General features: G+C 37.5%; 1 protein-coding gene and 1 non-coding gene across 12 annotated transcripts in view; both read left to right on the forward strand.

Moving 5' to 3' along the window:
• The first annotated feature begins 509 nt into the window (after positions 1-509).
• CD55 (CD55 molecule (Cromer blood group)) overlaps positions 510-12,836 on the forward strand; it is a 42,830-nt gene continuing 30,503 nt past the window's right edge. For 3 of the 11 annotated variants that reach the window (XM_036015938.1, XM_036015939.1, XM_036015940.1), the window contains exons 1-5: positions 515-793; positions 1,487-1,672; positions 2,948-3,139; positions 3,539-3,638; positions 11,566-11,651. In XM_036015938.1, the coding sequence (XP_035871831.1) occupies positions 682-793; positions 1,487-1,672; positions 2,948-3,139; positions 3,539-3,638; positions 11,566-11,651 (676 nt within the window). In that variant the 5' untranslated portion in view covers positions 515-681. Of the gene's footprint in view, positions 794-1,486; positions 1,673-2,947; positions 3,140-3,538; positions 3,639-11,565; positions 11,652-12,836 lie in introns of all 11 variants that reach the window. The other 8 variants (XM_036015941.1, XM_036015942.1, XM_036015943.1 and 5 more) reach the window with 4 other exon arrangements.
• On the forward strand, positions 12,561-12,667 carry LOC114512193. The gene has a single exon (XR_003685775.1). It is a non-coding gene; the product is annotated as a U6 spliceosomal RNA (small nuclear RNA).

Genomic DNA, 12,836 nt, shown 5'->3' on the forward strand with positions numbered 1-12,836 from the left:
ACCCAAACCCGGTAGGAACTAACAGCCACTCCCTGCTGTGTTGCCCCACCTTCTTTCTTCAAGGGTCGTTTGGCACAGAGTCTTACACATCCACTTGTTGGCATTTGGCAGGCTTCCTAATTGAAGGCACCACGTCCCTGGGTGGGCACCATTTCTCATCCCCAAGCAGCGGAATCCATCGTACCTGCCGCTTAGCTTTGCAGTACCAAGGGCGCTTAAGGTCCTCCTAAAGTAATTCAGATTCCTGGGGAGCCAAGCCTGGCTACTTGAAACACTCCTCTCTCCTCTGTTCCCCCCAATTTTTTGTTTTATTTAGAAAGCAGATATTTAGATTTCCAGGTGGCAGCTCGTCTCAGGCCCCACTCCTACAAAGAAACAAAAAGACCCAGCATCTGGCGCCAAAGAGCCTGTCTCCCTCCCTACCCAGGACCCTTCCTCCCTAGTCAAGGATCGAGTGAAGCCAGTGACGCTAGAGCCTCAGCCTTTGCCCCGCCCAGCATCTGCTGTTGGCAAACTCCCTTCGCTCCACCCTTTGGTAATCCAGAACCCTGGACCCACCCACGTCGCTAATTTAAATTGATTGCTGAACAGTTTACTCGGCTGCTACTTACAGCTTTTTGCCCTAAACCGCTTAATCTTACGAGGCTGCGGAGAGCCAGCGCCGGGTCCCTGTCCAGCGCCATGAGTCCCGCCCGGCCGTGCGCCCCCGAAGTGCTGGGCCGCCTCAATTGGCTGACTCCGCTGCTGCCGCTGCTGCTGCTGCTGCTGCTGCTGTGTCCCCGCGCTTCTCTGGGTGAGTGGGCCGGGGACCTGGCCCCGCTGGGTGAACCCCTAGGTTGTGTGGGACGGGCTGGGTCTTTCTCTGTGACAACCAGAAGTCTGGGGACCTGGTGAGGTGAGGGATGGGGGTATCTGTAATTGTTCCCATAAACTTCTGCGTTTGAGGCTCAGAGATCTTACTGGCTCTATCCTATGGGAGAGTAAAAGGATATCAGCTGCTAACCAGCAATGTGCTGGATCCCAGCTAGCCTGCCTTTAGTAGTGAAGTATTGAGAATGGAGGAAACGCTGGTGAGTTGGTGGAGCCCCCAAACGTGGGGAAACAGAAAGGCAGGGCTTGAATTGAGTGATTTGTCAATCCCCCGGCATTTCTTTCAGGGTGGGAAACCAAATTAGCTGAAGGCTCTAGCCCCTAAAAAGAATCTAGTCGCATACAACACCTGAAGCTACAAATTTGAAATCTCCAGGTGTAACGTTCCAAGGGGGCGTGTCTTTATTGCGTGCCTAGCAACAGTATCTGCGTGGAGATAAAGACTAAACCACTTTATTAACAAGACTGGGAGCCTAGCAAATTCTTGGTCTGTCAGTTCAGCACTGGATGGAAATGGAAATGTGCATCAAAAGTCATTGCTGCTTCCCTTATTGCCTTGGGAAAGGAATGTTGCTATAAGTGTTTCCTTCAGTTCCATTTTTTTTTTCCTCTCCAGGTGACTGCAGGCCTCCCCCAGATATGCCTAATGCTCAGGCATCATTGAACGGTCTTACAAGTTTTCCTGAAGGATCCCTGGTAACATACACATGCAATCAAGGGTTTACTAAACTTCCTAACAAGGCAGACACGGTGTTCTGTCTCAAGGGCGATGTATGGTCAGAAATCGAAGAATTTTGTAATCGTAAGTTCTTCATTTCTTCTTTAAAAAGTTATGGGAATGGAATGTATCTTGTTAAGTTAAATTTTATCCCTTGTTGGAGTGACTGGTAATTGATTGTTTTCTAGCATTATAAACCCCAGGGTATACCTGCTGGCACTTTATACTCCAGCTAATTGATGGCATTACTTCTGAGAATAGCTCCTGCTTCTGCATTAACACTTCCCCTAACCCCCCCCCCCACACACACACACACACTGTACCTTCCAAACTAACAGGGAAAATAAACACTAGGTGCTGTTGTGTTTTTTTAGGGAATAAACTACATATGAACATGTTTGGTAATTATGTTGAGACACATATCCTCAAACTCTGTGTATAACCCTGTATTAGCTTTGACATATACAAGTAGTTATAAACAACAAGTATTTCTTGAAACCAGGTATGAAATGGGCTTTAGTGTTTTTTTAACCTTTGATAGAAGGTAATAGGTTGATGTCCATAAGCCTTTGTACATGTATCAGGTTATAGAGTTTATAACTCGACTACATATATTACTTCACCTAATCCTCCAGACAACCTTATGAGTTAAGTAGGGACTCATCCTCATTTTCCAGTTGAGGAAACAGGCCCTTGGGAATTAAATAACTTCCTTGAGATCAACAAAAGCCATGATTCAAACTTGAGTTTTTTGACTATGAATTCAGTGCCCCTCCCACTATTCCATACCTCTATAAATTCATACTTGCCTAGATGTTTAAAATTTTAAAATACTTTTATGTACACATTGGCTCATCTAATCCTTGTCCCAGTGGCTTGTTGTGAAATTAAATGAATATATATATATATATATATATAAAACATTTAGAAGTGTTCCGTAAATATTAGCTATTATTGTTACTATTGTTGTTGTCCAAGATACTAGCCCAGGGGTCTGGGTTTATCAGTTCTCATCTACCCCTGTGCTACACAGGACAGGTTAAGGGAACTGGCGTATACTGAGTCAGTACCAGAACTGTGCCAGACAACTTAAATGGGCTATATTTTTTCAAATTGTATTCACAGTGATATCTATATACTAAATCTACTTCACAGGACTCTAGTAATTAGAAATGAAAACATATATTTGAATATATTCTTGAGACACTATAAATGTCATGTTGATAGATACCAAATATGTACAAAGATGCACAGAAAAGGGAGGGGTGTAAGGACCAGATAATTCCAAATAATTAAATATAAATTATAAAATAAAGTGTTACCACTTTTTCTTATTGTTGCATTTGTTAATACTTTTAGGTAGCTGCGATGTTCCAACCAGGCTACTTTTTGCATCTCTTCAAGACATTTATAACAGTCAAAATTACTTCCCACCGGGTACCGTTGTGGAATATGATTGTCGTAGGGGCTACACAAGAAACTATTCCCTCCCAAAAACTCTAACTTGCCTTCAGAATTTTACATGGTCCAAACCAGAGGAATTTTGCAACAGTAAGTACAGTTTTAAAGAGATTCTTAATTCTATGGTATTTTGGGAAGTGGTATTTCATCCTTTATGCTGAAAGTCTATGTATGCATATTACTATATGTACATAGTATTATTTAGAATGATTCTTTAAAAAAACACTGAATAATTTTATTTTAAATTAGGCAAAGTAAATACTTGCAAGATGGGAATATTAATTTACTCAAAGATTTTACATTTTATTAAATCACCTTAAATGAAATGAAATCAGTATGTATTCTAAATATGTTGCATTTTTGAAACTTATAAAATGACTGTAGAGTTTAAGCTGTCTACAGATGAGAGGTTATCAGTGATTCAAATGATGAATTTGCATAGATGTGCCTGACAATTCATTGTAAAAAACAACTTGTATTGTCTTCTAGAAAAATCATGTCCTAATCCTGGAGAAATACTAAATGGTCATGTCAATATAACAACTGACATATTATTTGGTGGACTCCTCACCTTCTCATGTAATACAGGGTAAGTTTTTGCATACTAAACACTTTATATTTAATGAAAAATTAGGATTTAAGAAGAAAATTTTTGGATATGTGGCCAGTGTTTACAAGCCATTAGCAATAAAACAATCTGCCTGTTCAAGGATTTTCTCATGAGTTCATCGCAGTTAAATTTAATAAAATGAGCAAAGAAAAGAAGATATTACAGCACCAAATTCTCTAAATTCTTAGATTTTAGTACATATTATGATTCATTATAGAATTTTAAATGTGATTGCTAAAGGAAAAACCTTATGGTGATAATACTTGCAGAAATTAAATTCAAGTACTAAGTGAAACTCATCTTTAATTTACCTAAATAACAAATTTGCATATTTTTTTCTATATATAAACAACCTATTATAAAGTATCATAGGCTAAAAACATTTATTTCTAGTGTGAAAATATTTTACCTAAGGTCTTTTCTAAGCTCTCTATGTAGAGTAAAAGAACTCACTCATTGAGTATTATCAGTGTCGCAGATACTGCTAAAACTTTATATGGATTTTCTCATTTAAAATCTGCAAATTAAATTATAATATTTTACTCTGTACATGTCCATTATTTACAAAATAAAAATAACAGTATCACTTATCTCCTATACTAAACACAGATGTTTGGATCATTAATATCATATCTGGGAGGAGTTTGAACCCTTTAAATATAAGTACATTCTATTATTCTATGAAGGTTGTATTGATCTTTTAGAACTCAGAAATATAAAATATTCAAGCATCTATATAATTTTATTTTTATTTTTAAGTATATTTGATTGATTATACTATTACAGTTGTCCCATTTTTTTCTCCCTGTAAACCCCCTCCCCCCTGTACACCCATCCTGCCAGCATCCCTCCCTGCCTTAGTTCATGTCCTTAGGTTGTACATAGCCCTTTAGCTTCTCCATTCCCTATACTATCTTTAGCTTCTTCTTGTCTATTTTGTGCTTACCAATTATGCTTCTTATTCCCTGTACCTTTTCCACCATTCTCCCCCTTCCCCCTCGCTGCTAATAACTCTCCATATGATCTCCATTTCTGTGATTCTATTCCTGTTCTAATGGTTCTATTGGCTTAGTTTGTTTTTGTTTTTTAGATTCAGTTGTTGATAGTTGTGAGTTTGTTGTCCTTTTACAGTTTATAGTTTTGATCTTCTTTTTCTCAGATAATTCCCTTTAACATTTCATATCATAAGGGCTTGGTGATGATGAACTCCTTTAACTTGACCTTATCTGGGAAGCACTTTATCTGCCCTTCCACTCTAAATGATAGCTTTGCTGGATAGAGTAATCTAGGTTGTAGGTCCCTGCCATTCCTGACTTTGAATACTTCTTCCCAGCCCCTTCTTGGCTATAAGGTTTTTGGGGTTTGTGTGTGTGTGTGTGTGTGTGTGTGTGTGTTTATAAATCAGCTGATAGTCTTATGGGCACTCCTTTGTAGGTAACTCTCTCCTTTTCTCTTGCTGCTTTTCAGATTCTCTCCTTATCTTTAATCTTGGGTAATATAATTATGATGTGTCTTGATGTGTTTCTCCTTGGATCTAATTGCTTGGGATTCTGAGCTTCCTAGACTTGCATGTCTAGTTCCTTTGCCAGATTTGGGAAGTTCTCCTTCATTATTTGTTCAAATAAGTTTTCAATTTCTTGCTCTTCCTTTTCTCCTATCAGTTCTATGATTCAGATGTTGGAATGTTCAAAGTTGTCACAAACGTTCCTAAACTTCTCCTCATTTTTTGAATTCTTGTTTCTTCATTCTGCTCCAGTTGAATGTTTATTTCTTCCTTTTGTTCCAAATTATTGATTTGAATCCCCATTTGCTTGTCTTCATTGTTGGTTCCTTTTATATTTTTCTTTATTTCACTTTGCATGGCCTTCACTTCTTCCCCTAGTTTGCATCTGTACTCAATCATTTCTGTGATCATCCTGATTACCAGTGCTTTGAACTCTGTATCTGATAGGTTGGCTGTCTTCTTGTTGCTTAGTTCTTTTTCTGGAGATTTGATCTGTTCTTTCATTTGGGCCATATTACTTTGTCTCAGTGTACCTGTTATGTTGTAAGGGGCAGAGCCTTTGGTATTCACTAGGGTGAGGCAACCCACCTCACTGTGTTGTGATGCTGTATGTGGAGGAGGGGTCCAGGAGGGAACAATGTGGCTTGTTGGACTCTCACCCCACTTTTAGTTACTTGCCCTGGTACCCACAGCTAATTGTGCCCTTTCGGATGCTGATTCCTGGGTGGATTGGCTTGAGTATGTTCTACCATCCTATGGGCCCCTTCAACAGACTCTCCTGTGAGACTGGGAGTTTCTCCTTTTGCTGTAACCACCACAGTTTTTACAGCCAAAGGTTTTGAGGCTTTAGTTTCCTGCGATGGAACCCTGAGTTGCCTGCTCTGTCTAACTCCCCAGTTGTTCCTCCCAACTTATCTGCACTCAAATATAGGACTGCTTTGTATCCCATGAACCACCTTGTCATACTTCCTTGCTGCCCTAGCTTCCTGTCTCCACTCTTTCTACCAGTCTGGATGAATGTTTCTTCTTTAACTCCTTGGTTGTCAGACTTCCATACAGTTCGATTTTCTGGCAGTTCTGGTTGTTTTTTATTTTAAATTTTTTGTTATCCTTCTTTTGGTTGTGTGAAGAAGTGAAGCTTATCTACCTACCCCTCCATCTTGTTCGGAAGTCCCAAGCATCCATATCATTTTAAAATGAAATAGCTCCCCATTGAAAGGAAAGGAGGAATTCTCAGAAAGAGTGCTAAATGAAATAGAGGCAAGTAAACTACCAGATATTCAGTTCAAAAGAATGGTTATAAGAAAGCTCAATAAGCTTAGTGAGAATTACCAAAAATTACAGGGAAACTACAAAGAACTTATTATATCAGTGTGGAAAAGGACATAAAAACAATCAACAAGAGCCAAGAAGAAATGAAGAATAGAATTTCTGAAATGAAGAACACAGTAGGAGGAATCAAATGCAGGCTAGATGAAGCAGATGACTGAATCAGTGAGATGGAGGACAACATAGGAAGAACCCCCAGCATGATCAAGATAAGAAAAAGAAAAAGACTTAAAAATAATGGAAGGGGGTTAAGGAAATTGCAGGACAACATGAAATGTAATAATACCTGTATAATAGAGATACCAGAAAAAGAAGAAGAGGATCAAGGAATAGAAAACCTGTTTGAAAAAGTAATGATGGAAAACTTCCCTAATTTGATGAGAGAAAAAGTCACATAAGTCCAGGAAGCACAGAGGGCCCCAAGCAAGAGGAATCCAAAGAAGCCCATCCAAGATACATCATAATTAAAATGACAAATTCAAAAACAAAAAGAGAATCTTAAAGGCAGCAAGGGAAATACAGAAAGTAACATATAAGAGAGCCCTAATAAGACTAGCAGCTGACTTCTCAGCAGGAACACTACAAGTCAGAAGGGAATGCCAAGAAATATTCCAAGTAATGAAAAATAAAGGCCTGCAGCCAGGATGACTCTACCCAACAAGGCTCTTAATTAAAATGGAAAATGAAATAAGGAGTTTCCTAGAAAAAAGAAGGCTAAAATAATACACCTCCACCAAACCAGTAGTGCAAGATATGCTACAGGACTGCTTTAAATAGATGAAGAAAAAGAGTGAGAGAGAGGGGAACACAGGTACAAAGGGGGAAAATAGCCTTAAATAATATAATAACCTTACAATTATTATTGTTATGAATAACAATACTAACCTTAAATGTAAATGGATTAAATGCTCCCATCAAAAGACATAGGGTAGCTGAATGGATAAGAAAACATGACCCATATATATGCTTCCTACAAGAGATCCATCTCAGAACAAAAAAACCTCCACAGACTAAAAGTGAAGGATTGGGAAAAAATATTCGAAGAGAATGGATAGGAAAAAGAAAGCCATGGTAACAATACTTATATCAGAAAAAAAAATAGACTTTAAAACAAAGGCTATAAAAAAAGACACACAAGGACACTTCATAATACTCAAGGGAAGAATTCATATATGCACTCAACATAGGATAACCCAAATATATAAGAAAAGTCTTGGAGGACTTCAAGAAAGATATAGACAGCAACACAGTTATAGTAGGGGAATTTAACACAATACTGTCAATAATGGATAGATCTTCCAAACAAAATCTCAAGGATATTGTGGAACTGAATGTAGATCAATGTAGTTAACTGATATAGTTAGAAGTTTTCATCCCCAAAAAACAAAATACAATTTTTTTTCAAATGCACACAGAACATTTTCAAAGATAGACCACATAATAGGACACAAAACAAGCCTCAACAAATTCAACAAAATTGAAATCATATCAAGCATTTTCTCCAACCACAAGGGTTTGAAACTAGAAACCAACCTCAAGGAAAAAACTCAAAAACATTCAAACTCATGGAGACTGAAGAGCATACTATTGAACAATAAATGGAGTAAGAATGAGATCGAGGAAGAAATCAAAGAGTTTCTGGAAACAAATGAAATGAACACACAACATTCCAAAACCTATGGGACACAGTGAAGGCAGTCCTGAGAAGGAAGTTCATAGTGATACAGGTCTACTTATAAAAGATAGAAACATTTCAAATAAACAACCTAACCCTACATCTGTAAGAACTGAGTGAATAGAAGGAAGGAAATAATCAAGATCAGAGCAGAATCAAATGACTTAGATACTAAAAGGACCATTCAAAAGATCAATAAATCCAGGCACCTATTCTTTGAAAAGATAAACAAAAATGGACAGTTCTTTAACCAGACTCATTAAGAAAAATGGGAGAGGTCCCAAATGAATGAAATCAGAAGTGAAAAAGGATAAATTACAACTGAAACCACAGAAATACAAAGTATTGTAAGAAATTATTATGAACAACTATATGCCAAGAAATTGGTGTGAAATGGACAAATTTTTAGAAAAATATAATTTCCAAAACTGAATGAAGAAGAAGCAGAAAACTTGAACAGACTGATAACAGCTGGTGAAACTGAAGCAGTAATAAAAAAATTCCTGGTACACAAAAATCCTAGACTAGACAGTTTCACAGCAGAATTTTACAAAACATTTAAGGGTGAGCTAATTCCTATCCTCAGACTATTCCAAAAAATCCAAGAAGGAAGACTCCCACACTCTTTTTATAAGGCCAGCATCATCCTAATCCCAAAACCAGATAAAGACACAACAAAGAAAGAAAACTATGGGCCAATATTGCTGATGGACATAGATGCTAAAATTCCCAACAAAATATTGACAAACTGCATCCAACAATGCATTAAAAAGATCATATACCGTGATCAAGTTGGATTCATTCCAGGGACAAAAGGATGGTACAATATTCACAAATCAATAAACATAATACAACACATAAACAAAACGAAAGACAAAGACCACATAATCCAATAAATAGATGCAGAAAAAGCATTTGATAAGGCAGAGCATTCATTTATGATAAAAATGCTCAGTAAAGTAGGAGTAGAGGGGACTAAAAACATACTAAAGACCATATATGAAAAAACTTACAGTCAACATCATCTTCAATGGCCAAAAATTAAAAGCTTTCCCAAGATCAAGAACAAGACAATGCCTCTTTCACCGCTTCTATTCAACATATCCTAGCCACAGCAATCAGATGAGAATAAGAAATAAAAGGCATCCAAATTAGAAAAGAGGAAACAAAACTGTCATTGTTTACAGATGACATGATAGTGTACATAGAAAATTCTATAGACTACACCAAAAAACTACTTGACCTAAAAAGTGAATTTGGCAAAACAGTGGTATACAAAGTGAATATTTGGAAATAGAAGGCATTTTTATACACCAACAATGAAATACCAGAAAGAGAAACCAAGAAAAAAATTGCATATGCTATAGCAACAAGAGAAATAAAGTACCTGGAAATAAACCTAACCAAGGAGATCAAAGACCTGTACTTAGGAAACTACACAACACTAAAGAAAGAAATTAAGGAAGGCAGAAATCAGTGGAAGCATATACCATGCTCATGGATAGGAAGAATTGACATCATCATAATCTCCATACTACCCAAAGCAATTTAAAGATTCAATGCAATCCCTATTAGAATAACAATGACATATTTCACAGATATAGAACAAACATTTCAAATATTTATAAGGAACCATAAACTACCCTGATAGCCACAACCATTTTGAGAAAGAACAACAAAGTAGGTGAAATCACAATACCTGACATCAAACTATATTACAAAGTCACTGTAATAAAAACAGTCTGGTACTGGCATTAAAACGGGCACATAGACCAATGGAATAGAACAGAGAGCCCAGAAATAAACCCAAGTCTCTACAGTTGATTAATATTTGCCGAAGGGGGCAGAAGCATAAAATGGAGTCAAAATAGCCTCTTTAATGAATGGTGTTGGGAGATCTGGACAGCTATATGTAAAAAATAAAACTTGATCACTAACTTACACCATACACAAAAATAAACTCAAGATGGAAAAAAGTCTTAAATATAAGACAATAAAAGTCCTAGAGGAGAACATAGACAGGAAAATCTCAGATATTCCACACAGCAATATTTTCACCAATATGTCCCCTAGAGGAAGGGACTTAAAGGAAAGAAGAAATAAATGGGACTTCATCAAAATAAAAAGCTTCAGCACAGACAAAGAAAACATCAGCAATATGAAAAAGGAACCAACTGTATGGGAAAATACATTTGCCAATGATACCTGGAACAAGGGTTTGATCTCCAAAATATATACAAAACTCACACAACTCCACTCCATGAAGACAAACAACCCAAGTAATAAATGGGCAAAGGATTTGAACAGATACTTCTCCACAGAAGACATACAAAGGGCCTAGAGACATATGAAAGGATGCTCAGCATTGTTAGCCATCAAAGAGATGAAAATTAAAACCACAATGAGATACTACTTCACACCAGTCAGAATGGTCATCATAAACAAATCAACAAACAAGTGCTGGTGGTTGCAGAGAAAAGGGAACTCTAGGACACTGTTGTTGGGAATGCAAACTGGTGTAAGCACTGTGGAAACCAGTATGTAATTTCCTTGAAAAACTAAAAATGGAACTACCTTTTGACCTGATGATTCCACTGTTGGGACTATACCCTAAGAATCCTGAAACATCAATTCAAAAGAACCTATGCACCCCAATGTTCATAGCACTGCAATTTATAACAGCCAAGTGCTAGAAGCAACCTAAGTGCCCATCAGTCAATGAGTGGATCAAAAAACAATGTACTTTTACACAATGGAATACTATGCATCAGAAAGAAAGAAGGAACCCCTACCCTTCATGACAGCATGGATGGAACCGGAGAGCATTATACCAAGTGAAATAAGCCAGGTGGTGAAAGACAAACACCATATGCTCTCACCTATGAGTGGAACCTAATCAACAAAACAAACAAGCAATAAAAATATAATGAGAGACATTGAAATAAAGAACAAACTGACAGTAACCAGAGGGGAGGTGGGAGAGGGATAATGGGGGAAAGAAGGAGAAGAGTCATCAAGGAACATGTATAAAGGACCCATGGACAAAGCCGAAGGGACATAGGATTGAGGGTGGGAGATGGGAGTGGGTGGGGCATGAGAAAGTGGTGATGGGAAAATGGAGACAACTGGACTTGAACAATTTAAAAAAAAAATAAAATGATTTAAAATGCTTTGTTTTTTTTTAACATTTACTCCTCCCAAATACGAAATGTCTTGCATATCTTACACTTTTTTATACTTTGGATCACCTTTTAAAATTGTTTTCTGTTTCTTTAAACTGCCATACAAACTTTTATTAACTGTTGTTTTGTCTCCAACTACTGGTATAGTAAATATTTTAAGATGATATTCTGGAGAATTTAAAAGAACTCAACTTTTTTTCTCCCTTCATTATTTAGGTACAAATTAGTTGGTGTGACTTCTACTTACTGTCTTGTTAGTGGAAATAGTGTTGACTGGGGTGATCCATTTCCAGAGTGCCAAGGTAAGACTGAGAGTCAAAACATTCATGTTTTCAGGTTGAATAATCAATGACAAATTACTTTCTGTGCATTAAGAATTATTCACAGTGATCATATGGTGTTTGTCTTTCACCACCTGGCTTATTTCATTTAGCATAATGCTCTCCAGTTCCATCCAGGCTCTCAAAAAGGGTGGGGACTCCTTCTTTCTTTCTGATGCATAGTATTCCATTCCATATGAGCTCACCTACAAGTGGCACCTAATTAACAAAACAAACAAAGAAGCAAAATATAATGAGAGACATTGAAATAAAGAACAAACTGACAGTAACCAGAGGGAAGGGAGAAGGGGGATAACGGGGGCTAGAAGAGGAAGGGTGGTCAAGGAATATGTATAAAGGATCCATGGGCAAAACCAAAGGGGGAAAGGTTTGAGGGTGGGAGGTGGGGGTAGGTCTGACAAGAGACAGTGGTGGTAGAAAAGTTGAGACAATTGTACTTGAGTAACAATAACAAAAATTTAAAAAATAAAAAATAAAAAATTAATTATTCACACTGAATATTTGTGCTAAACTCACCTTTTAATATAAGTCTTAGCTTATGTAAAAACTTTTGTTTGTAATGTTCCTTAATTTATTAGCTTTGGAGATAAAGGATTAAAAACAATCTAAAATTTGCATTGCATTTGGTCATTTACTATCTTGTCATTTCTTCTAATAGTTAAGTAGAATAGATATGAAAGTCTTTGGTCTAAGACCCAGCCTTTCTTGAATAGTCACCCCCTTCTTTCAATGAGGGGCCTCTGGTGCCTGTAAATGGACAACTCAGTCTACACACCTCAAGTGCCCTATGACCCTTATCCCCATTCCACTGAACTGTGGACAGAAGAATGCACATCAACAGTATAGACCATCCTCAAGTATATATACCATGTGCTCCTTTCAGCAGCACATATACTAAAACTGGAACAATACAGAGACAATTAGAATGTCCCTTGAATAAAGTTGATGTGCAAATATATGAAGCATTACATATTTTAAAAAAGGGAGGGTGGCCCTGGCTGGTAGGGTTGAGCACCAGCCTGTGAACTGAAAGGTTACCAGTTCACTGGTTCGATTCCTGGTCAAGGCACATGCCTGGGTTGTGGGCCAGGTCCCTAGTTGGGGGTGTGCAAGAGGCAACTGATTGATATTTCTCTCCCTCTCTTT

Source organism: Phyllostomus discolor, chromosome 14 (genome assembly GCF_004126475.2).
Source record: "Phyllostomus discolor isolate MPI-MPIP mPhyDis1 chromosome 14, mPhyDis1.pri.v3, whole genome shotgun sequence".
NCBI lineage: Eukaryota > Metazoa > Chordata > Mammalia > Chiroptera > Phyllostomidae > Phyllostomus > Phyllostomus discolor.